Genomic DNA, 26912 nt, shown 5'->3' with positions numbered 1-26912 from the left:
TAACCCCATAACCATGATGCCACTATTGCATTAGTGTCTAAATCTTGTCCAATGGGTTAATGTTGAACCTTTCAGGGTTCACAGTTACATAAGACTATAGATAACTTTTTGTCCTACTACCAAGATGTATGGTGGTGCCAGCAATAGGTCTCCTCATTTAATTCTGGTGGGCAGCCTTGTTGGTTTGACTGAGAAATATTTCTCATAGTTTCTGACATTTGAATACTTGGTCCCCACTTGATGGCACTGACTGGGGAGGGGGAGTTAGGAGGCATGGCTTTTCTGGAGGAATTATATCACTGGCCTTAGGGATCTTAAGGCCTTGTCCTACTCTCAGTTTGCTTTTACTCTGTTTCATGCTTGTTGTTCAAGATATGACTCCTCAGCTTCTGCTCCAGCTGCAATGCTTCACCATAATAATCTCTTAATCTTCTAAAACTGTTAAGTCCAAATACGCTTTGTTCTATTAATTTGCTTGCTCGTGATGCTTTATCAGAGTAATAGGAAAGTAACTAACCTATCAACCCAAGGTGACACTAAGAATCTACGTTGTTGGGGGTCAGGGTGGCTTCTTGAGCTTTCCTGACCCAAAACTCATAGGGAGGCATCCCACTCTTGGCACTGGGATTTTCTTTCGTCTTTCCTTCTTTTAAATGAATTTTTTTTTCATGGAATTTATTTTGGTCACAGTTTTTCTGTTCCAAACCACTCTTCGATTACCTCCACCGTCCCAACTCTATGCCTTTGTTCTCTCTTTCCACACCTATCTTTCTCTTGCTCTCAAAAAATAACAAAAACAAAATAAAACAACAAAACCAAATTAAGACAAAAACAAGCCAACAAAATAACAAAATGAAAATATCCAAAGATCCCTCCAAAAACCCACGAAAACCAAAAACTAGCAAGCAAATAGAGCAAAATAAAATAAAATAAAATGAAAAAAAGAAAAAAAAAGAAAAAGCACAAGAAACATTCATGCACAAAACAAAACCTACAAAAGCACAAAGTCAGAATCCATATTATATAAGAAAAAAAATAACCAAACAAAGCAATTTGAGAAAAAAAAACCTACAAAAATATAATTCGATTCATTTTGAGTTAGCCATGTACTACTGGGCATAAGGTCTAACCTTAAGTGTGATTTATATATACACCAAGACATGGGCATTAGGCCTACCCTTAAGTGTGATTAATATATACACTGAGACTCCAGTGCAGAAAACTAAATTTTCCTTTGTAAGTGGATATTAATTGGAGATAGCTTCTTTGTTAGGGATAGAAGCTTGTGTTCACTCCTCTTCTTAGCTCTGAGATTTTTGATTATGTTGGTTTTTAGAGATGGCATTACCCACTTGTTTATATAAGGTATCTATGTCCATTCAGAGTCTTTTAGGATTTATTTTTATGTGGATGAGTGTTTTGTTTGAATGTCTGTATGTACACCATGTGCATGCAATGCCCACAGATGCCAAATGAAGGTCTCAGATTCCTTGGAATTAGAGTTATAAAATGTTGTGGACCACCAAATTGGTCTTGGGAATTGAAACTGAGTCCTTTGCAAGAGAAGCTAGTGCTACTTAACTGCTGAATCATTCTTCAGCCATATTCTTAAAAGAAAAAAATTCTGTGTGTATGTACGTGTACATGTGTGTGTATGAGATCTGTGTGAGTCCGTTCTCCCTATCCACAACGTGGGTTCTGGGAAATGCATTCAGCTGTCAGAGTTGGGGGCTAGTGCCTTTGGATGTTGAGACACCTCATCACCCATAAACTTTCAGCATAGAAAAATCTATTTTTAAAAAAAATTATGTCATAGAAAATAGGTTTTTGCATGTGTTTTTACATCATTATTAACCCTCCCCATCCTATTATATCCCTTTCTATTTTCATTTCACATGAGTTCTCCTATCTACCCATCTTTAGAACTCATCTCTAACCCTTAGTACCCTTTTATCATTTTCTAGTCTCTATAGACATTATAAGTTAAATACAAAATTAAATTCAAAAGTATAACATATATATAATAAAGAAAACATGGTATTTGGCTTTCTGGGCCTGAGTTACCTCATTTAGACTAGTTTTTCTTCCAATTCTATCCACTTTCCTAAAAATTTTATTTTTCTCTGGTGCTGAATGGAATTACATTTTATATATGTCCCATATTTTCATTTAATTTTTATTTCATTACCAATTTTATTATATGTTCTTATTTACTTATTTATTATTTTATTGCTTACTTCATTATTTATTTCATTGCCTGCATTATAAGTTGAAGGGCATCCACTTTGGCTCCGTCTCTAGCTCCTGTGAAGAGGGCAGCAATGAACACAGGTATCTTTATTGTTAGGTGTTTGGGCATATGTGCAGGACCTGTATAGCATATGCAGATCTATTTCTGATTTTGAGAAATTTTGATTTTGATTTACCTATAGTGTGTAAGTGTATAACTGTGCTAGTGTATAAGAGTCCCCCTTTCCTCACACTAAAAAAAAAATGCTGCTTTGCTTAAGCATAATTTAAAAACTCTACATAATACTACTCAACCACTGGCTTATTTTCCAGCAAAGGTAGAGTTTGTCTGATTGAATAAAAGGAATTTATTAACTAAAATATATGTACATTTTCTTTACTATCTTTACCTGAAACAATTTAAAACTTTTATTTAAAATGCTAAAAAAAAAAAAAATGAAATTCCCTTTTAAGTAATTGGCAAAGTTACCAACAACAGCCATCACAAATGAAGTATTTGGGCTAGTTTTTTTTTTCTTATCAATTGCAAAATATATTTTTGTATAATAGGACATGATGTGTCCGCATACAGATCACAATGAAAGTTGATACTAATGTGCACATGGAGTTATATTGATTATATACTTGCTTCAGATCCTGATGCCCACTGATTGTTTTTCTAGATCTCCAGTCCTGATGAAGGTTTTGAAAGTAAATCACTTTATGAAAGCTGGCTGGAAAAAGACCCTTCACCTGAAAATAAAGAGTGTCCTAGGTAAATTAATATATGCAACTTTTCTACCCTGGGATAAATAAGGCTTCCCCTTTTCCCTCGCTTTTCCAAACATGCAATTCTCAGGTGGCTCATTAATAATTTAAATGAATTTAATAAAGCTGTCCAGTCAGCTGCTGTTTTGCTTACTAATCATCTCAAAAACATTTGGTTGCTGTTATTTTGGTTTTGTTTTGCTTTTTCAAGACAGGTTTTCTCTATGTAAAAGAGGCCTGGGTGTCCTAGTTTCTCTTCATAGGCAGACTAGCCTTGAATTCAGAGATACACCTGCCTCTGGCTCCCAAGTGGTGGGATTAAAGTTGTACACCACTGTAGCCAGCTGGCTTCAGACATTTTTTTTTATGTGCAGTGTAACACAGATAAATATAGTTTTGAAATTTTTCAATTAAACTGATTTTGTTGGGGCTTGAGAAATGGCTCAGCAATTAAGAGTACTTGCTGCTCTTCTAGAAGACCCAAGTTCAGTTCCCAGCACCTAGGGGATCCAACAGCTTCTTCTAGCTTCTGTGGGCATCTGAACATCATGTTACAGACATACACACATGAGTATAAATAAGATGAATCATATGGTGATTTTGCTATATATTTTTTATTATCTGGCATCCTTATATAACTTTAATTTCAGATATGTAGTAGATGCTTTAAATAATAGTATAACCGGGTGATAATGTAAAAATTAAATGTATTGTATGTGAATATGCATATCTATATGTGTTTTTGTGGGGGGGTTGTGTGTACATGGTATATTTATGTGTGTGTTGGGAGCCAAAGGTTGATGCTGGGTATTTTCTTCCATTGATTTCCAACTTTATTGTTTTCCTTTTATAAAAAGATTTATTTTATTTTTTAATATTTTATATGTCTATATGTGTATCTGTGTGGATATATGCATGTGCCCTGCCCTTGGAGGTCAAGGGAGTTGGATAAACTAAAATAGGAATTTACATCCAGTTTTGAGCCACCTGATATGATTTCTGGGAACTGAACTCATGTCATCTAGAAGATTTGTATGTGCTCTCAGTCACTGAGCCATCTCTCCAGCCTCTGCACCTTATTCATTTTCACTTTTTCATGGTAGATCATTCATTGAACCTGGAGCACCCAGCAAAACTGTCTGGCTGTGAATCTCCAGGACCTGATTGTCTCTGCCTCTGACCCCCAACACTGGTGTTTGAGATATGAGTGGCTAATACTGGCTTTTATGTGTACTGTGCAAATCTTAATTCAAATTCCTCATGCTTGCATAGCAAGCACTTTACCCACTGAGTCATCTCCCTAGACCCCTGCATTTTTATTTTATATTTAATAAAGGAACATTATCAATAATCACTTATTTGTGTGCTTTCCTGTAATCAGTTTAAATTTTTATTTTTTCAGCCTTTTCTCATTTATGCTATAGTAACTTTTTGAATTTATTATATATTTATCCATTTTTATTACAGTATGATTCCTAAAACTAGAATTGGAAATTCCTAAAATTAGTGGAAAGTGATAGTAGTTTATAATTTTATTCTATTTTAAATTATTCTTTAAAATATTATTTTATTTATTTTTAATTATATATTTTTAATTGTTGCTTTCTACTTTTTGAGACTATAATTACTCCATTCCCCCTTTCATTTCTGGCATTTAGTTTGTTTTTTTGTTTGTTTGTTTGCTTTGTTTTTTTTTTTCAAGACAGGGTTTCTCTGTAGGGTTTGGCTGTTCTGGAACTCACTCTGTCGACCAGGCTGGCCTCGAACTCAGAAATCCGCCTGCCTCTGCCTCCCAAGTGCTGGGATTAAAGGCATGCGCCACCACCGCCCAGCTTCCCCCTTTCCTTTCTTTCCTCCAGCCTTTCCCATGTACTCTTTCAAATCCATGGTCTCTTTTTCTTTAATTGATGTTACATATATGTCTGTCTGTAGATGTGCACAAATTCAGTATGTATACTCTAAAATGTATGCATACAACTCAATCTATACAACATTAGTTGTATATGTTTTCAGGGCTGATCATTTGGTTCTGAATAACCAATTAGGGTGCTGCTTCCTGGGAGAAGATGGTTTCTTCTGCTTTCATAGTTCCTTTGTTGTCTGGAGGTGTTTGTCTATGGTTAATCCTTTTTAAGCTTCTCTCCTTCCCATGTTAGCATATCTACAGGTGTTTTCCATGTTTAGGCTGCCATGTTGGTGAGACTTCCTGGGAGTAGGTGTTCTGACATTTCCCGTTCCTCTGGATCTTAAACTTTCTTCTCTCCTTTTCCACAATGATCCCTTAGGTTCAGAGGTTCTGTTGTAGATATATTAGTTGGGATTGGGCTCCCCTGTTGATTAGGCACTGTTTTCTGTACTATATCCTGTAACACTCCTGAAACTGTTTAAAATTTCTACAAGTTTTCTGGTCAAATTATAGGGATCTCTAGGTATCATATTATGTCATCTTTTTTTTTAAAAGATTTATTTATTTATTATTATATGTAAATACACTGTAGCTGTCTTCAGACACACCAGAAGAGGGCGTCAGATCTCATGATGGGTGGTTGTGAGCCACTATGTGGTTGCTGGGACTTGAACTCAGGACCTTCGGAAGAGCAGTCAGTGCTCTTAACCACTGAGCCATCTCTCCAGCCCTATGTCATCTTCTAAAAGGGATAGTTTGACTTTGTTCCTATTTGTGTGCTGTTAATTTCCTTCTCTTTTGTTATAACTCCAGCTAGTGCTTCTAACACAATAGTGAAAAGAAGTAGGGATAGCAGATATCCCTGGGATTGCTTCTAATTTTTCTCTATTTAGAATGATGTTGGTTGTGGGTTTCTTACAGATGGCTCTTATTATTTGAGGTTTGTTCTCTCCAGTCCACTCACTCTATGACTTTTATCATCAAGGCATGTTGGATTTTGATGAAGAAGCCATGCTGGATTTTCTGTATCTATTGAGATGATCATGTGATTTTTATTTTTTATGTCAATTTCTTCGCCTTATGACATATTTTGACTTTGTATGTTGACCCATCTCTGCATCTCAGAGACAGAGCCAAACTCCAGTCATATTCAGTGTAGCTTGTCACATTAATATTCTAGCAAATAATAGAAAATCTTCAAGATTGTTTCATTTTTACTAATTCCTCTAATAATTTGCTATGAAATTTCTTAGCTACTCTTGAAGAAGGATTCATTTTCCCATCTGTTTGACTTGGTATTTATTTATTAATTTATGTACATATAGTTACTTAATCATATTCTATACCTAGAATCAATAAGCTGGGATCTGGGAGTGATTTTGAGGCTTACTTTCAAAGACTTGGAATTGCTTCAGGCAGAGCTCGCTACACTAAGAACAAGGTAAGCCATTTAATCTTTTCTAATATTCAGTGCATATGTTCACTCTTCAGTACTTTAACAAGATATCTGAAATAATCATCTCATAAAAACATTGTTTTGGTTCCTGGTTTCAAAGGTCTCAGCCTATATACAGTGTTTGTCCTAGTACTTGTGGGATTGTGGTGAGTCATCACATCAGGGTGGGCAGAAATAGTGAGGAAAGCTGCTCACCTAAGAGCAGTCAGGAAGCAAAGAGAGATTAGAAGAGGCTGGATTAGCACTTATTCTTCAAGGGCATTTCCTCAATACCTTTTTCTGAGGCCACTTCATTTTAACTATGAAATAGTGAGTTTTGTTATGACATTTTCATATATGTATACAAGGAACTGAAATGATGCTTATCTCCCCTTGTACTTTCTTCACCCCCTCATAATCCTCCAGTCTTCCATCTACTTTCATGCCTTTTGCTTTATATTTAGATGTCTGTGTATAGAGAAAACACTCCATACTTATTATTCTCTATATGGTTTATTTTGTTTAATATGATGATTGCAAGCTCACCCATTTTCCTTTGACACTTCGTAAAATGTTTTGGAAACTTTAAGAGTGTCACACTGGGAGTACTTGAAATTACGAGTTTCTCTTTGGGGGTATGGGGTGTGTAGTTATTCCATATGTAATCCATAGCAACATTTTATTAATATGAACTGTAATTGAATTGTATGGCATGAGGCAATAGGTGGATGCAGGACCCAAGAATTCCAGGCACACAGACTACTTGCTCCTGCTCCTTTGTAGACACACTATGCAGGATTATGGGCTGTTCTGTGAATGCAGTACTACTAAGGTTTTCCAGTGAAATATTAATTCATGCAGAAATGCCAGATTTGTAGCCAGTTTTACACACCAAATATTTATACCCTTTTCTCAAAACAGAATTTGTTGGAAAAATCTTATTTTGTTGTGGGGATGTAGCTCAATTGGTAGAGTACTTGCCTAGGATTCATGAAGCCCTGGGTTCCATTCCCTAAAATGGAATATGTTAGTACGTCCCTGAAATCTAAGTATTTGGATCAAAATCAATGTGCAACAGAAATTCAAGGTCATCCTTGCTTACATAGAGAGTTTAAGATCAGCCTGGGCTAGACTCTTACTTAAAAATAAATAAATAAAATCTTATTTTGTAGTCTAATTATATAGATCTTATATATTATATTCTTAAGATTTATTTATTTATTTTATGAATGAGTACAGTATAGCTATTTTCAGACAGACCAGAAGAGGGCACCAGATCCTATTACAGATAGTTGTGAGGCACCATGTGGCTGCTGGGAATTGAACTCAGGACCTCTGCAAGAGCAGTCAGTGCTCTTAACTGCTAAGCTATCTATCTCTCCAGCTCTTATATGATTTTTTTTTGATGTTGTTGTTTTGTTTTGGCTTGTATTTCCCTCCTTAGAGGAAATGTTTTGTTTGAGGAATATGCTGAGCTAGGGTTGTGTTATTAGTTGCCCTTCCATATAGTCCCATTGTTATCTATCATGAGGCAAAGTCTGTAGATAGTGAACAAAGCAAATTTCTCCCACATTTTAATTTTTGTCTTTTCTCTAGTTTGTACTGGATAGTCTATATCACTGTCATTCAACTGTTCTGATGATTGCAAGTACTTAGATATGGTGAACATATACTGGGTTATTTTTGATTATGTCATAAGTTATATCATAGGTCAAATTTTAGTAGACTTAGATTCTTTACATATTAGTCAATTTCAAGCTCAAAGTACAATACACTGATATTTTGCATGTATATAATGCATGTTGGATGCTAATTTGACTATCTAAAACACAGCCAATGATAAAGAAGCAAAGATAGAACCAGAATAGTGCAAATTATATGAATAAGTGCTGTATGTTAATATTCACTATTTACTATAGCTGACCATCAAATAACCTGGGTTTAAATGGTATAGGTCCATTTAAATGCAAATATTGTTTTGAGATTTTTCTATAATTTGGCAAAGATTATAGATTACATACTCTAGAAATATGAGGATAAAAGATAGGTCAGTTCTATATAAAATATATGTGGATAAGAGTATTTCATCTTTCACTGCCATGAAATATATACAAATTAATGCAAACATTTAAATTTATCAAAGTTGTGTACTAATTATACATGGTACCTTTGGCATACAATGAGTTGTAAGTAAATGTAAATATACCACATTAAGTTATAACTGTATTAAACTAAATATAGTACACAATATACTACTAAAGTAGTTTTATGGCTATGTCCTGTAATGTTATGGTGTGATTATTTGTAGTGTTTCCCCAAAATGACACGTGACACTAATCATCTGTGTTTGAGCTTTTTACCTGTCCAATGAGTTGCATATTATAGGAAAAAATGATCTTTCATGGCTCACACATATTTTCACTATACAAAATGCACAGAGTGTTGCCTGTAATTTTTTGAAACACGTTTCTCCTTGTCTGGTCTCCTTGCCCAGTGCTGTGGCCCCTCACGACATAGCTCTGAGATAATCCCCCCACTGGCTCCACTTCCATCTGCCCATTCATCCTGAGAATACCCAGAGCCATGGCTCGTGCTCCACCAATCGGCCACCCCTGTGGCTGGTCCTGCCACTGCCAATGACCACCCCAATCTCACGAGCTCTTTTTAGCCACGTGAAAGAAAAACACTGCAGATTTTATTTTAAAACTGACCAGATAACTCAAAGGCTGGTCGAAGAATATACTGCCCCATCCTCCATGGCCTCCACCATTCCCTGCAGAGTCCACAAACCATTGGTGCCCCAAGAAACCTACACATCTGCAGCTCCTATCCACTCCTCCGCCTGGTCTGACTCCAATATTCTCCCTCCTTCTCTTTCTGTCCTGCCCAGAAATCCTGCCTTCTCTTTTGCCTAGTGATTAGCTTCTGCTATCTTTACTTAGTCAATCAACAATTAGGGAAACAATTAGGGAAACTCCCCCTACAACAGAGCATACAAAATATATGTTGCTTATACTATTAGTAGTTTAATTGACACATGTACTTTCAACTATGTGGGAATTAAGTTGGTTCTCCCAAACTTCTATGTGATTCATGGGTCAACTGTACATGAAAAGTGTGACTTAGCTTTTTATCACTCTGTTCAATTTTATACTGTTACCAGTTTGAACAAAGTTGCCTAATATTCAAGAATACAGTACATTAGAAGCACAGGATTAGAAGAAGTGGGGTGGAGGATGATGAATCAGGATTGATTTTTCATGAACAAATAGCAGTAAGAATGATAGTCCTGTAAAAAGATAGAAGATAGTAAAAACTACAATTAGGATACAGAGACCAAAGACCTCAATCTACTTCTACATTATACTTACATGTTCATTACAGATACTCCCAGATTGTTATCAAGGACTAACAGCATTTGATTAAACACTATTTGATTAGAAAAATAATGTATTACCTTCAAGCTCTGTAAACACTAAGCTACCCAGAACTTTTAATACCCTTGATCAGTTCATAATTTATAGTCACCAAGCCCAGACACTACTGTGGATGCCAAGTGCTTGCTGACAGAAGCCTGTTATAGCTGTCTCCTGAGAGGCTCTACCAGTGCCTAACAAATCCAGAGGTGGATGCTCGCAGCCAACAATTGGACTGAGCACAGGGTCCCCAATAGAGGAGCTAGGGAAAGGACCCAAGGAGTTAAAGTTTGCAATCCCATAGGAGGAACAACAATATGAACTAACCAGTACTGCCAGAGCTCCTAGCAACTAAACTACCAACCAAAGAGTACACGTGGTTGGACTCATGGCTCCAGCAGCATATGTAGCAGAGGATGGCCTAGTCTGTCATCAATGGGAGGAGACGCTCTTGGTCCTGAGAAGGCTTTATGCCCCGGTGTAAGGGAATGCCAGGACCAGAAAGCTGGGTTGGTGAGCAGGGGGAGGAGGGTGGGATAGGGAATTTTCGGAGGGGAAACAGGAAAGGGGATAACATTTGAAATGTAAATAAAGAAAATATCTAAAAAAAAAAAAAAAAGATTTGAGAACACTATGTTATAAAAATCAGTTTCTTATTAAGCTATCTTCTAATAAAAATAAGTACTTATCAAAAAAGAAAAAATAGAAAAATAATGCATTCCCTTCAAGCTCTGTAAACACTAAGCTTCCCAGAACTTTTTGTTTGTTTGTCTTTTTCGAGACAGGGTTTCTCTGTGTAGCCCTGGCTGTCCTGGAACTCACTCTGTAGACCAGGCTGACCTTGAACTCAGAAATCGACCTTCCTCTGCCTCCCAAGTGCTGGGATTAAAGGCATGCGCCACCACTGCCCAGCTTCCCAGAACTTTTTACACCCCTGATCAGTTCATAATTTTGATTGTTCTGGTTTGATTACATATTTCTTTATATATTTATTAAGATCAAATGGTTGAATGATGGTTACATATATTATAAAGACAGAAATATAAAAATAGAAATCACAAAGCATTTTGGCTCTAGTGTTTAGATTTTAAATTTGCTAAATTTGTGAAATCAGGGCTGTCATATATATATTTAATCATTTCTATGATTAAAATATAAATTGGCGAACATTTAATTCTTGTTTATCTCTCAACTCTTCCTCTATTTTAGAAAACAGATAAATACAGTAGCTATCCTGTATATCACACCATCTATGAGACCTTTGAATTAGTACAGAACTTTTATGACCCCACATTTAAAAAACAGCTTTCTGTGGCTCAGTTACGAGGAGCATTGGTATATGAGCTTGCAGACTCTGTGGTCATTCCTTTCAACATTCAAGACTATGCAAAAGCCTTGAAAAACTATGCAGCAAGTATCTTCAACTTATCCAAGAAACATGACCAGCAATTGAGAAACCATGGAGTGTCATTTGGTAAGATATTTTTTATAGACTTTAATGTAACTCTTTCTTAGCTCCTATCATGGTCAGTGCATTCTAGAAGGGATCTGTGCTAATTTACTAATTATTTTTGATGAAAGCCTAATGGCTTAGGGATCTGACTTAATATGAAATGTCTATGATGAATCCATTACTCATTAAATAGTACTACAAACATGTTGTATAAATATTTTCCTGTTATGGCTTTTATTAATATCCCTTACATAATAAAAATTATAATCACATGTCCTATTGTGTATATATTATTGTTGCTAAATATATTCATCAATATTTGCATATATGAAGGTGTTTTGCTTAGATATAGCCAGTATTTCCTTTTACAACTGGCTGCCAAAATGTGTTTTTTAGAAAGTAGGGATGAAATACAGTACAATTCTGGGGCATTAAACATGGGATCTGGAAGGAGTTAGCCTGACTCAGATATTCTCTCTTCCATTTAGTATCTGTGGTCTTTAGAACATGTCTTAACATCCTTTCTTTCTTCTTCTTTCTCTTCCTCCTTTTTTTTTTGTTTTTTCAAGACAGGGTTCCTCTGTATAGCCCTGGCTGTCCTTGAACTCACTCTGTAGACCACACTGGCTTCAAACTCAGAAATCCACCTGCCTCTGCCTCTGCCTCCCAAGTGCTAGATTAAGGCATGTGCCACCACAGCCCAGCCATTTTTCTGGTTTTTTAATGACAGGGTTTCTCTGTGTATCCCTAGATGTCCTGGAACTCAGTCTGTACACTAGGCTAGCCTTGAACTCAAGAGATCTGCCTGTCTGACCCATGGCTGCTGGGATTAAAGGCATGTACAACCACCATTCAGGTGTTGCCAATTTCCTAAGCATGAATAAATACAACACACCTCACTACTAGAGAGAGTATTAGGAAATATATGGATCAGTAGTGATTGATTAGTGGTTAGTGAATGTTGCCTACTGGTATTAATTGTAACTACTTTCTCTCCTGCCTTTCAGATATTCTTAGTATATGAAACATTATTAAAGTGAGAAAAAGTGTAATTAAAAGCAAAGAGAGAACAGAATTTGTCATTAGTTATATTTCAGTGTTATTGTGATTATTACATAGGATTAGTAATCTTTCTGAGGTTATGAAAACAGTAAGTATTTTACTCATTTTAAATTAAAAATTACATTTCTTAAAGTCATTGTTTGTGGGGGTAGATGTCATATGCTACTATGTAAATGTAAACATCAGAGGACAATTTGTAAGAGTTGGTTCTCCCCTCATCTGTGAGTCTCGGGCATTGAATCAAGCATGGCAGCAAGTGTGTTTACTCACCGACTCATCCTGCCAACCCGCATGTATTTCAATGTGAACATAAACTGAAATAAAGAAGAGCCAGGTGTGCAGGTCCATACCTGTAATCCTAGTAGTTGGAAGGTTGTGGCAGAAGGATCACAAGTGTTAGGCCAGCCTGGGCTACATAGTAAGATTGCTGCCCTCCCCCAACCCCACAAAAAAAATAAAAGAAAAGAATAAATAAAAGGGGAAAAGAAGAGTCTCTCTGGAATGATGAGGAAACTGAAGTGATGAAATTGGAGAACAAGACAAGACTCTGCTCAGGACAGATGTTAACAGTTGTGCACCTATGTAGCACTTCCTAAACATCTTAAGTATCTTTCAGTGAAATGCCTCTTCTACATTTGCATAGGTTGAGATCCAGTCAAGAGAAAAGCTATGCAAGCTCAGTGGCAGGGCCTTAAGACCAAAGTAATTTCTCCCTCCAGACTTACCTGCTTCTAGAGCATTCTTCCTGTTAATGCCATTTTCTGCTCTATTTATTACTTATTCACTTTATATCCCGCTCACTTCCCATCCCCGTCACTCCCTCCCACAACCCGTCCCCAATCCCCTTCTTCTCTAAACAGGTGGGGCTCCCCAGGTATTCCCCAACCCTGGCACATCAAGTCTTTGAGGTTAGGCAAATCCTCACCCACTGAAGCCACAAGAGGCTAGAAGAACATATCTCACCAATAGGCAACAGTTTTTGGGATAGGCCCCATCCCAGTTATTTAGGACACACATGAAGACCAAGTTGCACATCTGCTACATATGTGCAGGTAGGCCTAGGTCCAGCCCATGTATGTCATTTGGCTGATGCTTCAGTCTCATAGGGTCCCAAGGGTCCAGGTTAGTTGACTGTGCTCTTTCTATGAGTTCCTATTCCCTTTGGGGCACACAATCCTTCCTTATTCTTCTATAAGAGCCCCCAAAGCTCCACCCACTGTTAGGTTGTGGGTGTCTGCATCTGTCTGAGTCAGCTGGTGGGTGGAGCCTCTCATAGGACCATGCTAGACTCCTGTCTGCAAGCATAACAGAGTTTCATTAATAGTGTCAGGGATTAGTGTTTGCCCATGGGATGGGTCTCAAGTTGGACAGGTTATTGTTTGGCCATTCCCTCAGTCTCTGCTCCATCTTTGTCCCTGCATTTCTTATAGACAGAATAAATTTTGGGTTGAAAGTTTTGTAAGTAGGCTGGTGTCCTTATTGCTCCAGTAGGGTTCCTGTCTGGCGTCTCTTCAGGTTTCATATCCCCAATGCTGTATGAGTCACAGCTAGTATCACCGCCACTGATTCTTGGGCACTTTCCTTACCTCAGGTTTCAGTCTCTTCCTAGAGATACCCTCCCTCACTTCTCCAGCCCCATCAGTTGCAGATTCCCATTCATTCTCATGGCAATCTGGCCATCTCTACTATACTACTATCCATCCTTACAACTGATCTTGAACTCCCTCTCCCATCCAGTTCTGTCCCTCAATCTTCCTCTTATTTTACTCCCCTTTTTAAGTGAGATTCAAGCTTCTCACTTGGACCTTCCTTCTTTAGCTTCTTTGGGTTTGTGCCATGTATCATGGGTATCCTGTATTTTATGGCTAATATCTACGTATAAGTGAGTATATACCATGATGTCTTTTATTTTTAACATCCATGTCTTTACTGCTGAATATCTATCAAATGGCATACTCTCCAGAATTTGTCTCTTGCTGTGCCCTACTCTCTTCACAATTGAAATTCCCCATTCATGTAAGAATATGTTTGAATAAAGAATGTGTTTCTGCTGAATGAATAAAAACATACTCTATACTTCTAGTTCTTTATCTTCTAGTAAACAAGTCACTGTGTGCTTTATAACTGTTACGGTCCTGAAAATGTTCTTTTTGGTGTAATCATTGATCAGTATCACTGAATCCTACTGACATATTTCAGTTTTTATCTTGACTTCTATAGTATACTTGGAATTTAAATTTCCTTCTTCTACATATACTTCCTTTGCTTCCATTGTAGCCATTATTACATTACTTGAACATGTTTTAAACAAAGCTTGTAAACGTTGAGGACTAAAAGGCTTTTTTGAAAACACTAAATGTATTTATGTTGAAGGTTCCTCTTCCTTGGCAGATGATTCAGTCATCTGTGACCAGATGACAAGGACTCGATCTGCAAAACAGATATAAATGCAAGCAGTAGTAAATCAATTATGCATGTCAAAGTCCTACTCAGAACTTATAAAACATGCATGATAGGTTGCTGTAATAAAAATAGATGCTAAGAATCTAATTATATTTTTTCCAACACAATATTCTTCTTGATTATTATACCTACTACCCCCCCCCAAAAAAAAAACAGAAGAAAAAAAGTCCTATATATTCACTGGAGCATGGTCAAACTCTCAGTGGCCAGCCCCTTAAAGAAACCTGACTCCTTTAAAAACTTTAGATATCTTAGAAAAGTATAACCAGATCAATACTAAAAACTTGGCTGCCTAGTTATATCAACTTGTCACAAGTCACCCTTTGAGCAAGATTTTAAGTGTATAGTATTATTTGAAAATACAAATTGGTATTGTTTTAATCTTGTAATAATTACAGATAATATCTTATCCCTATCTCCAGTGGCTAACATATCATAATTGTTCCAATAAATATATTCAATGAATGAATGCTGGGGTTTAGGTAAATAATTTTTTCCCTATATTTCTGAAAGAATTCTCTTAAGAACCAATTCAGAGGAGAAGAGTAGTTAATCTATAAGGAGGAAAAAACCTTCCTATCTGAAGAGTCATGTTGTGTGGATCTTAGGTACCTGCAACTCCACCTCCAAGAGATCTTGCACTCTCTTCTGATTTTCATGTGCACTGGGAAATGTGTACACATATGTACATATATACATACACACACACGCACACACACACACACATGCACCATGCATGCGCACACACACACACACACACACACACACACACACACAAGCACACACACAGAGGCACAAAACATCCACAATTTGACTACTTTTAAAATTCCTATCTTTCTTCCCCTCCCCGCACACCCAGTGCTTTTCATGAATTTACAGGAGTTTTCGCTGCTTGTTCTGTCCTATCATGGAGAGGACAGGAATGTGTACCTCTAAAATGTGAACCACTAACTTATTTCCCTTTTATTTTTCTATTAAAGATCCCTTATTTTCTGCTGTGAAAAACTTTTCAGAGGCTGCTTCAGACTTTCACAGAAGACTTACACAAGTTGATCTTAATAAGTAAGTTCCAGATGAAGTATCCTATTGAAAAAAGGATGGATTATTTTCCTGAACATATGTGTAGAACTCCTCCAAGTCATTGCTGCTTCAACCATGGTGTGCACCATTTCATCATCAGCACACCTGCTAGCATTTTAGAAAGCAAAAGGACATACTTAAGAGCTATCTTTATAATTTAACTTGTTTGAGTTTCATACACTATTTCCACCTACTCCTTTAACTCTTCTGATGTCCGTTTCCCACACTTCACTCTCGAGTTCATGGCCTGTTTTTCCATGACTAGGGCACTCAGTTATGTTTTTAAAGAACACGGTGGACAATTGCACTAACGCTTAAGTTGAATTTGGGATGAGAGTCACAACTCTATAAGCTCAGGTGCTTCTGAATGTATTTCTGTACCGTCCTTCCCAATACTCCTATTCACTCATCAACCATTTCCCTTTGTATAGTTTTTTTTTCTAAAAATTTTTTGTTATTGCCATTTTTAGGTAGAGAATAATTTTAAAATTATATTAAAACATTATACAATATATGTGAATTGTATCAAAATGTAGGGTTTTTTTTCCCCCAGACTTAATCAGCAAGCTTTGTCAGTCATTTTGGGGAGGATTTTGTCTACCTTGGATTGTGTGAAAGCTCAGACATGTAGTTCAGCTACCCAGAAAGCAGGATAAGGACTGTGGATGTGAAAGAACCTCCTTTAGTTACCACACAAAGCTGCCCCTGCCTTTCTCATAGTTAAGAATTTGATTTTTTTGTTGTTGTTGCTTTTATTTATTCTTACTTTTTCCTTATCTTTATTCTAATTCTTTATTCAGCCCAGACATGGTGAGGTTGTGTGACTCATAAGGAATAACTTGGTAGTTTTCTGTCTTTCTTGGAGGTCTGGTAATCATTCAGAGAAGTAAAGAATATATTTTATTTGGCCTTAAAAAACAAAAGAAATCACTTTTCAGTAGCATTCTATGTTTAGCATAAATGCTAGTGTGATGGCCCTGCTGTTATATGTTGCTTGCTCTATAACACATTACTGTGTCAACATTCATTTTGTTAATGGTTTATTGATTATTTTATCTATTGTCCCATGCCTTTGTTTATTTTAGTTTAATTGGGATTACTAGAAAAGGTTTTAATGGTGTGTTTCTTATTCTCCAAGTCCTATTGCAGTAAGAATTATGAATGACCAACAGATGCTTCTTGAAAGAGCATTCATAGATCCTCTTGGTTTACCTGGGAGGAAGTTCTATAGGTAAGGAAAAGGTGGGTGCACCACAGAAGGTACCAAAGAACTCACTATAATCAAAGACGTGTATGAAAGGTGATCACAACATATTAAATATACTAAAGGTAATATAAATGCTAAATGTAATATGGGTAAGATTATATATCAAGTAATGATATAATATGTAGTATAAGAGAAATATATTTCATATCAATTAGTTCTTCAGTATGTGCCTACCATAGCTAAGAAAGTACATGAACAAAATATTCAAGCCACAGAGTTCTAAAGGAATCTTAGAGATCATTCAGTCAACAATCTCATGAATCCTTCTTGTGAGCTTCCAGGTAAGTAAATATTCAGTCAATTTCATACTTAGTGATGGAAACCTTACTGTTTCATAAAGAAGCCCATTCTATTTTATTTAAAGACATAGTTATTAGAAATTTTCTTTCATAAAGATCTCAAATCTTTATCCTGTAATGTTCTCATCTGATCTGATCTTTCTTCCTAAATGAAGTTTAGCTTTTATTCCTTATGATTTACTTTGTCTGTTTTCTCAAGATCCTTTTAAAAATGTTCCTCGTGGCTGGAGAGATGGCTTAGTGATTAAGAGCACTCAGCAGTTAAGAGCACTGACTCATTGACTCAGAGGTCCTGAGTTCAGTTCTCAGCAACCACATGATGGCTCACAAAGCATTTGTAATGGGATCCAATGCCCTCTTCTGGCATGTCTGAAGTAAGCGACAGTACATTCACACACATAAAATAAATAAATTTTTTTTAAAAGGAGTACCTGTTGCTCTCGTAGAGGGCTCAGATGTAGTTCTCAGCACCCACATGGTGGCTTACAAGCATCTGAAACTTCATTTACTCTGCAGGCACCAGGCATGCATGAGGAATTCACACATAAAAGCAAAGCATTCACACACATTAACAATGTAAACAAATAAATCTAAACCATATTTGAAATGGTTTCTTGATGTAAATTAAGAAGGTCCTATCATTTAATTAAAGTCAGAAAAATCTGTGTTCCTGTTCATGCAGGTTTAGGATTGTCTGTTTCACTGCTCTGTAATGTGAGCATGCTACTTCTAGGACTTGCCTGTCTGAATTAAGATAACGAATTCTACTTTATAAAGCTAGCTATCCCTTATCTAAATATCAATGTTTAGAGCTAACACTCAAATGATATAAACAGATCTTATCCTCTGACCTGGGAAATTATTTTTCTAAGCCTTTGTTTCTCAGCTACAAATGGAGATTTCAGCTGTTCACTTCTGAGGCCTGTAGAATTAAGGTATTTGAAGGTTAAGCTTAAAAAGGGAGGCACTCTGGAATGTAAGCTATATTTATAAATGTTTATTCATAGTTATAAATAGGATCTGTCAGTTATGAGTATATATGCATGTATACATATATAAAAAGTAAGAAATATCTACAATTTTAGTCCTATTTTCCAAGTTACTAGCCTATCAATCCTTTTAGAACTAATTTTTATAATGAAAGTGCACTTTTTAAAATGTTCAGACTCTGAAGCATGTAGTGACAACACTTCTAATTCATCAGCTCACTCAAATGCATATCTATTTCTGCTAATTTTTTTCAGGGAAACTCAACATTGGGTGATGTGTTAACATACTTACATAATGTGTTTGTATGTCTGAATAAATGTGCATATTATATGCATGTTTCATGGAACTACATATATATATTCATGGGTAACTGCTTACTATAGTCATATATTTGTATGTAAATATGGACATTTTATACACACACATACACACTCACACATCTTTTAAGTACGGAAACATTTATATTATACAAACAGAACCATCGTACTTCACTGTTAGGCTTCCATTTACAGTCTTAGGGACTTGTTAGGATTTGTTAGATGAGCTTCTCTCAACCAGTATGAAATACACTTCCTTAAGATGTCCTTGTGTTCTATTTGAACATTTATAAATATTAATATTCTTATAATCAGGCCCTGGTATTTCAGTGCCAAAAAAAGACAATGCATTTTAAAATTTGATGAGAATATATCAAAATGTCTTCCAAAACACTACCCTGTGTTTTTGACATACATTTTGATTAGCTGAATATTTAGATATTTGAATATTGAAGTTCATATTGCTGTTTCAGTCTACGGCAGTGTTCTAGAATAAAGCTACAATATTAATGTAAAGATGTTGTAGGATGGCTGTATTACATAGTGCATACTTATAACTGTACCTGACTTCTTAGATAAAGTAGCTCTGACATCTATTTTTCATTTGTTTAAAAAGCAATTTTTTTTTTTTTTTTTTGGTTTAGGCACATCATCTTTGCTCCAAGCAGCCACAACAAATATGCTGGAGAATCATTCCCTGGGATTTATGATGCTTTGTTTGATATTGAAAATAAGGCAGACCCTCACTTGGCCTGGGCAGAAGTGAAGAAACATATTTCTATTGCAGCTTTCACAATTCAAGCAGCAGCAGGGACACTGACCGATGTATTATAGGAAGGTTTCTGTCAAGCAGCTTCAGCACTATAAAAGTATTGCGTAGTGTCTGAGAGTAAACCTGCTGGGGAGAGGGTCTTGGCCCAATGGATACCCTGCTAAGGTGCTGCTGAGAATCTGAAGAAAAAAAAGGTGTCTCTTTCTCTGCTGATTGGCAGAATCAGACAATCAGACAATCCTAAAACTGTGATTGTCATGACATGTTTTGTCCTTCTACTTTATTTATCTGCAAAGAGGGTGCTGGTTTTTTTTTTTTTTTTTTTTTTTTTTTTGCTCATATGCATATCCAGTGAAAGTGAAACAGGAAGCAACTCCAATGCTCACAGGCAGATGATTGGATTCACTGGAGTATATACACACATAGATGCATGCATTCTTATATCAAGTAATCTTGATTCTTCATCAAATAATTGAAAAGGTTATTTAATTTTCTCGGTTAGCATCAAAGGACAGGGTATGAACAGAATATAAGAGCCAGAGAATGGGAAGGAAGGAGTGTTGTGAAATGGTCACCTGGACATTATGAACTGTACAACTGTGTTATCTACACATAATCAAGCAAAAGATTCCAGAACAGACAGGACATTGACTCATGAGGTCCCATCTGCAACTGAACAACTCCAGGTAGTCAATAGTTAGGGGAGAGGAAGCTAGTTTTTCAGGGCTATAGTCACTGGTAAGTTGTCCAGTATTCAGTAAACAGATGCACTACCACGAATATGCAAGCAAATCTAATTAAATTCAGTGTATCTTAAAAAAAAAAAAAAAAAAAGCCTTGAAAGTAGTAGAAGGTATTAGGAAGACAGGCTTTGAAGGGAATGGGATAGTGGTAAGAGAAGGGACTTGGGAGTGAATATGCTCAAAGTATATTGTAAACAGGCAGGAAATTAATTAAAGAATAAAAAATTAACCTTAAAAGAGCACACTAACTAAAATAATAAGCAACAGCTAAGCTGGAGCACAAGAAGAAATGATCGCACTATTCTTCCATCTTGGCTAACAAGACAGTGATTTAATGAGTGTGGAGTGTTAGACAAACACAAAGCTTGCTGAACCCCATACTACACGCGTGAGACAGGGCAGAAAGGCAAGGACAAGGCAACATGGAAAAGAAAAGGAGCCCCTCATGCCAGAGTCTGTTGAAGCCTTGAAGGATTACACACTAACAAAGTTTGCTGTTAAGATTGCCTACATGGGGAGGCAGAGGCAGGCGGATTTCTGAGTTCGAGGCCAGCCTGGTCTACAGAGTGAGTTCCAGGACAGCCAGGGCTATACAGAGAAACCTTGTTAAAAAAAAAAAAAAATTGCCCACATGGATAATATTTTTTTTATAGAGAGATTTTTTAATTAAGAACCTTAAAATGGCATTAAGACATACTTAAATTTAGGATGAGAATAAATGATTTTTGAGTTTGGGTTTATTCCTTTCCCACTTATAAGCCTGAAATATTTCAAGGATTTCACAAGACTATAACAAACTGTATTTGCAGTAAAAGTGTACATAAATTTTATTGTGCTTTAAAATCCTGGTGAACTATGGTTTTGATATCAGCCTATAATCTTGTCCAATGTACCTTTGGGCAACAACCAATATCACAGCAATCAAAAGGAAAACAAAAGTATGTGTTTCTTGACAACCCTTTGTACAATGTAACTTCAGAAACCACCAAAATCTAATGTGCCTATTTGTGAAGATGCTTAAGCATTCCTTATCCCTGTGGAGCCATCACCTGGCCCTATGTGCTCTTTAATTTTTCTTCAAATGTCTAGAATTTGTAGTTCAAGAGGGGCACTGAAGTTGTTGTCCTTTTTCATAAAGATCCATTAGGAAAGTTGAGACCCACTGGTTTAGAGGGTGAGATCCTATGTCTTGTAGTTGATAAGCCACAGGCTTCAGTTTTCCTAGTGGCAAAGGAGGTAATGGGGAAGATTTCAATTTTTTATAGTTAATGAAGCCCTTCAGAGGAAATTTGTCACCAGTGACCTCTAATGATTAGGTAGCTTGATAAACTTCTTTGGGGAAGTGAGCATTAGAGTACTTGTCAGTTTCCTAGTCTGGTTATGCGCAGCTTGGTAACTCCTCAGAAGTGAGGATTACAGACTTGGTTAGTCAGCTCCATATTGCAGTGGAAGCAGAGTCAGCTCTGAAGGTGGGAAGGCATCAGCAGAGAAGCATGGGCAAGCAGCGTATGTTTGGAATCTGATACCTTCCTATTAATATTTATCCTTAAATCTGCATTAAGATCTCACCTTAATAAATCGCATTTCTGCCTTATACTGGCTTCATCTGCGTGGAGAGAGGCCTCTGGAAGAACCACTCCAGCTGATGCAGGAAGCAGTGAGATGCTATTCCCACCCCACTCCTGTTGCTTACACTTTCCAACTATCCAAGTCAATGAATGACACACTACACATTTCTAAACATCAAGACCAGTATCATATTAAAGGAGATAAAGGACAAAATTTTTGAAATTTCTGAGAAAATTCCACCTGGTAGTAGTTTCCTGGAAAACAGGGCTGCCAAACAACACCTATGACTAGCAATATGAGTTAGGGGTAAATAGTAAAACTTCCAACTTAGTATTCTGAATTCATTATTTTGTTAATTTTCATAAACAGGTGATCATTAATGACAGAATAAGGGATTATGCTAAATGCACTGTGAACACCGTAACTCCAGAGGATATATGATACTGTTAGTAAGCTAGTTTAAAATTAGAGGCTTTTGCAGGTCACCCAAGATGGGCCCCTCCATCATCATCAGTTTTGGGAGAAGCCTCTCCTTGAGGTTGAAAACTGAAATATGAAAAGGAGGAAAACAGCTGTAGGACAGTCATAAACCACCAAGGATAGTGTGCACTGTAAATCATAGCTATTTATAAACTAAATATTATTTATGCATATGAGCGTTTTGTCTAAATGTGTTTGTACTACATGTGTGCCTATTGCCCTCCGCATCAGAGGGCACTGGACCCTCTGGAACTGGAGTTATACAGGCAGTTGAGAGTCGCTACATGGTGTTGGGGTCTGACTTCTGGTTCTCTGGAAGAGCAGTGAACTCTTAACTTCTGAGACAACCTTCTAAGGTCCAAACACGGTTAGTTTTAGATTTTTCTTTTTTTAATTCTTTAGTTACTTTTAGACAACTTTTTTCTTCTCCCCAAAAGATTAAGACCTGATATGTTCCACACCTAGCTGAGAAGCTGTTGGTAATTAATGACTGCTGAAGGGGAAGAGGGGATGAAGACAATCTTAAGAAAACCAGAGACTATCCTTGCTCTGGGAGACAGCTCTATACCCACTCATGCAGTACACAGTGACAGTACTAAGTGAACTCAGCAGGCTCAAAGGGGGAAAAGAATTAAGAATATGACAAAAATGATATTGAAGGGGGGGTCTCTGAGAGGAGTTGGGGTACAAAAGGAAAAGAAGAATGTGATTTAATTCTATTTACTTAAATGTTTTTAAATGTTAACAAGTTCAGATAAATTGAAATCATGTAACTTTTCTCATTATAATGCAATAAAACTTTAAAAAAAAGAATCAACTACAAAAAAAATGAAAATAAGAGGGAATGCTGGTGACAGAATAGGGGGAAATGAGGGGTGAGAGAGTATGTGTATTTACTTGACCGAAATACATTGTACACATGTACACAATTCTTGAAGAAAAAAGGACATGAGTCTTATCTGTGGCTTTGGCATTTTGGTAAAGGATAGACTTATTACTGTCTTCTCCATTAGGAGTTAATACAAATAGGCCTGTCAATTAATTAGTGGACATGTAAGAAAAACTCTTACCTTGGGAAGCCTTTTGGGACAGACAATTTATTAAGTAGTATGAAACTGTTGAGATCAGGCTTTACTCTGCTCTAAGAAAATGTTTTTCCCTTGTGATGGGGCGTGCTTGCTAAGTTCTACAAATAAGAACCTATTTTACCTCGCTGAAATGAGTGATGTTGCCTGACACATTACTATTCAATTATGCTTCTCCTGCATAATGTACTGAGAGTTTAAAATCATGGAAACCTAATAGGGATGTAGAATATTCTAGAGGAGATGATCACAGCCAAGGTTCTTTACATGCAGAAGCCTTTAGAACTGCAGGAAGCAAACTACTCAACAAGGCCTCTTTACAATATCAATATTTATGTCAACTGAGAAAGTAAACTGCCTGACTACTTAGTGTCTTCACTTATGGCTATGATAAAGTACCCTGACAAAAAACTCAGAACTAAGGGGCTTCATTGTGGCTCCCAGCTCCAGGTCAAACTCTATCACTGTGATGAAGTACAGTGACAGGGACGAGAAGAGCAAAGAGCAGAAAGTACATACATATTGTTACTCAGTCCACTCTTAGTTCAGGATCTCGGGCAGTGTCTTCTCCCCTGGGCTAATGTAATCAAGATTTCTCTGAATATCTGCCCATAGGCTAACACAATCTAGACAGCCCCTCATTAAGACTCTCCTTTCATTTTCTGGCATGATGACTGTCTGGAGCAGCCGTCTGCGACCTCCCGGGTTCCAAATACTCTTAGTTTCTGGGTGTCACTGGTCCACGAGCCTGCTTCGTTCAGGCTGGAATTATTGTATCCCAAACGATTTGGACTACCATGAGAAAAAAAAGAAAGAAAGGTCGGGAGGCCCATCAACATTCAAAGGCAAAAAAAAAAAAAAAAAAAAAAAAAAAAAAAAGGCTAAGCTCTACCATAAACAGTGCCATGCCGAGAAAATACAAATGAAAAGGACTATTAAGATGCATGAAAAGATAAACACCAAGCAGAAGGACAGAGAGGGGCATTCGAGAGCAAAAGTACTTTCCAACATGATTAAGCAGAAACGAAAAGGCAGAAGCCAGGCGGTGATGGCGAACGCCTTTAGTCCCAGCACTTGGGAGGCAGAGGCAGGCAGATTTCTGAGTTCGAGGCCAGCTTGGTCTACAGAGTGAGTTCCAGGACAGCCAAGGCTATACAGAGAAACTCTGTCTCGAAAATACAAAAAAAAAAAAAAAAAAAAAAAAAAAAAAAAAAAAAAGAAAGACAGACAGAAAGAAAGAAAGAAAGAAAAGGCGAGGTGCCTCTACCAAAGTTCGTGCCCAAGGAGAAACATTAGTATTGAAAGTTATTCAAACAGGAAAAAGAAAAAAGAAGGCATGGAAGAGAATGGTTACTAAAGTCTGCTTTGTTGGTGATGGCTTTACAAGAAAACCACTTAAGTATGAAAGGTTCATTAGGCCAATGGGTCTACGTTTCAAAAAAGCCCATGTGACACACCCTGAGCTGAAAGCTAGCTTTTGCCTACCTATACTTGGTGTGGAAAAGAATCCATCATCCCCATTATATACAACCCTGGCTGTGATCACCAAAGGCACAGTTATTGAAGTGAATGTGAGTGAGTTGGGTCTTGTGACACAAGGAGGCAAGGTGATTTGGGGAAGTCTGCCCAAGTTGCCAACAATCCTGAAAATGATGGGTGCATAAATGCGGTCTTGTTGGTTTGACAGTGACGTCAAACAAGTCATTCCACTAACTACTGAAGATTACACAGTTAGGAAAACACCATTGCTATGACCTTTTGAACTACCAAGCACCCACAAAGGGGTCCTACAGATAGGACAGGCATAAAATAAATGAAACATTTCAGTAAACCAATTGAGTAAACGATTCATTTATGTAAGTTTATCTGATGTTTGACAGATAACCCCAAGCCATCTGTGATGTGCCTCCCCTAGGAAGGAGTCTATTAGAAGAATGAAAAAGGATGAGTGGGAAAACAACTGAAACATTCTTAAGGAAAATGAAAGCTTGTGTCAAATTACACAAACATAAATACTTGGTACTTTGAATTGGTCATATTAAATTGGTATTTGTCTTAGTCAGGGTTTCTATTCCTGCACAAACATGACCAAGAAGCAAGTTGGGGAGGAAAAGGTTTATTCAGCTTACATCCACATTGCTGTTGATCACCAGAGGAAGTCAGGACTGGAACTCAAGCAGGTCAGGAAGAGCTGCGGCAGAGGCCATGAAGAGATGTTTCTTACTGGCTTACTTCTCCTGGCTTGCTCAGCCTGCTCTCTTAGAGAGCCCAAGACCTCCAGCCCAGGGATGGCAAAACCCACAAGGCGCCCTACCCCCTTGATCACTAATTGAGAAAATGCCCCACAGCTGGATCTCGTGGAGGCACTTCCCAACTGAAGCTCCCTTCTCTGTGATAACTCCAGCCTGTGTCAAGTTGGCACACAAAACCAGCCAGTATGGTGTTATTAAACAACTTAACAAAAACAAAAAACTTTAGATGGTTTTCTGGTACTTAAAGCCAAATTGAAACAGATCCCACGCCATCTTCATCCTGTTAGAAGCCATATTGGCTACTTTGGATACATTAAGATTTCTTCCTGTCTCTTTGCCTCCCCTGAAAAAAAAAAACCAGTGAACAGAGGAGTCATTTTTACAATGCAAGTAGTCTTTCTAAAGCAGTGAAATGAGAGAAAATCAGAATTGAAAGGTAGTTGATGGAATTCAGATCTCAAGGTTTTTTGTTTTTGTTTTCAGGTACATGAAATAGCTGTCTTTTAGAGCTGATTAGAGGACACTTCAGAAATGCTTGCTGATTGTGACTTAGGTTTAGGAATTAAGCAATTTTAGGCTTATGCAAACTAATGGATTATTTAGTGTGTATCAAATACTTTGCTAGGTACTTTATGTTATGATTAGATTACTGTCATTCATATGCACAGGGAAATCTAATTTGTCTAAAATCACAGATAGAATAAAGTGCAATTCAATTTTAACATAAGCGAGGGCCTTAGCCTGTTGTACCAAAGGCGGGGCCTGCTGCTGAGGCCAATGGCTCTCTCTCTCCCTGGTGTTGACCTGTGGCTGCGCCTTAGTTAAAAAGGATAATGTATAAATGTATAAATGAGTTATTTTATTGTAGGAAGGAGAAAATAGGCCGGTGAAGTAGAGAGAAGGAAAGGAGAGAGAAAGGAAGCAAGAGAGCAAGAAGGCAAGAGAAGAGAACAAAGAGCAGGAGAGAGGAAAGAGAGAGCAAAAGAGGAGAGCAGAGAGGAAACAAAGAGCGAGAGTGAAGGTTAAGTCCTTAAACTTAACCATGACCCTAAAGATAACATGCACAATCAGAATTAAAATTGATATTTATTTCTGCTTTAATATCAAATAGCAGAATTATCATTAAATGTGAGCATGGTTTGAGTTGTAGTAGTAGTTGTGATGGCAGTAGTTTTAAGTGTCACTTGTCATGTCCTGGATTCACCTGGAGAGTCTTTATTTTCCCTTACAATTTAATAAATACTTCTTGATGACTGCACATCAGGTTGATTTACTCACAATTTCCAAATCTGACAGAGCCTCACTACAGAGCCTCCTTAAAGCCTG

At 37.1% G+C, this 26912-nt stretch overlaps 1 protein-coding gene and 1 pseudogene across 8 annotated transcripts in view; both read left to right on the top strand.

The window, feature by feature from the left end:
* Nucleotides 1-20327, top strand: part of Naalad2 (N-acetylated alpha-linked acidic dipeptidase 2) — a 74764-nt gene extending 54437 nt beyond the window's left edge. For 7 of the 8 annotated variants that reach the window (XM_031344665.1, XM_031344667.1, XM_031344663.1 and 4 more), the window contains 6 exons: nucleotides 2913-3004; nucleotides 6254-6344; nucleotides 10964-11228; nucleotides 15713-15794; nucleotides 16951-17043; nucleotides 19330-20327. In XM_031344665.1, the coding sequence (XP_031200525.1) occupies nucleotides 2913-3004; nucleotides 6254-6344; nucleotides 10964-11228; nucleotides 15713-15794; nucleotides 16951-17043; nucleotides 19330-19519 (813 nt within the window). In that variant the 3' untranslated portion in view covers nucleotides 19520-20327. Of the gene's footprint in view, nucleotides 1-2912; nucleotides 3005-6253; nucleotides 6345-10963; nucleotides 11229-15712; nucleotides 15795-16950; nucleotides 17055-19329 lie in introns of all 8 variants that reach the window. The other variant, XM_031344668.1, reaches the window with a different exon arrangement.
* Nucleotides 20328-24131: 3804 nt separating this feature from the next.
* LOC116072655 lies at nucleotides 24132-25018 on the top strand (annotated as a pseudogene).
* Nucleotides 25019-26912: the final 1894 nt, after the last annotated feature.

This window comes from Mastomys coucha, unplaced genomic scaffold (assembly GCF_008632895.1).
Source record: "Mastomys coucha isolate ucsf_1 unplaced genomic scaffold, UCSF_Mcou_1 pScaffold23, whole genome shotgun sequence".
Lineage (NCBI taxonomy): Eukaryota > Metazoa > Chordata > Mammalia > Rodentia > Muridae > Mastomys > Mastomys coucha.
The sequence above is the reverse complement of the archived record's forward strand: the minus strand, read 5'-3'. Positions and strand labels throughout refer to the sequence as shown.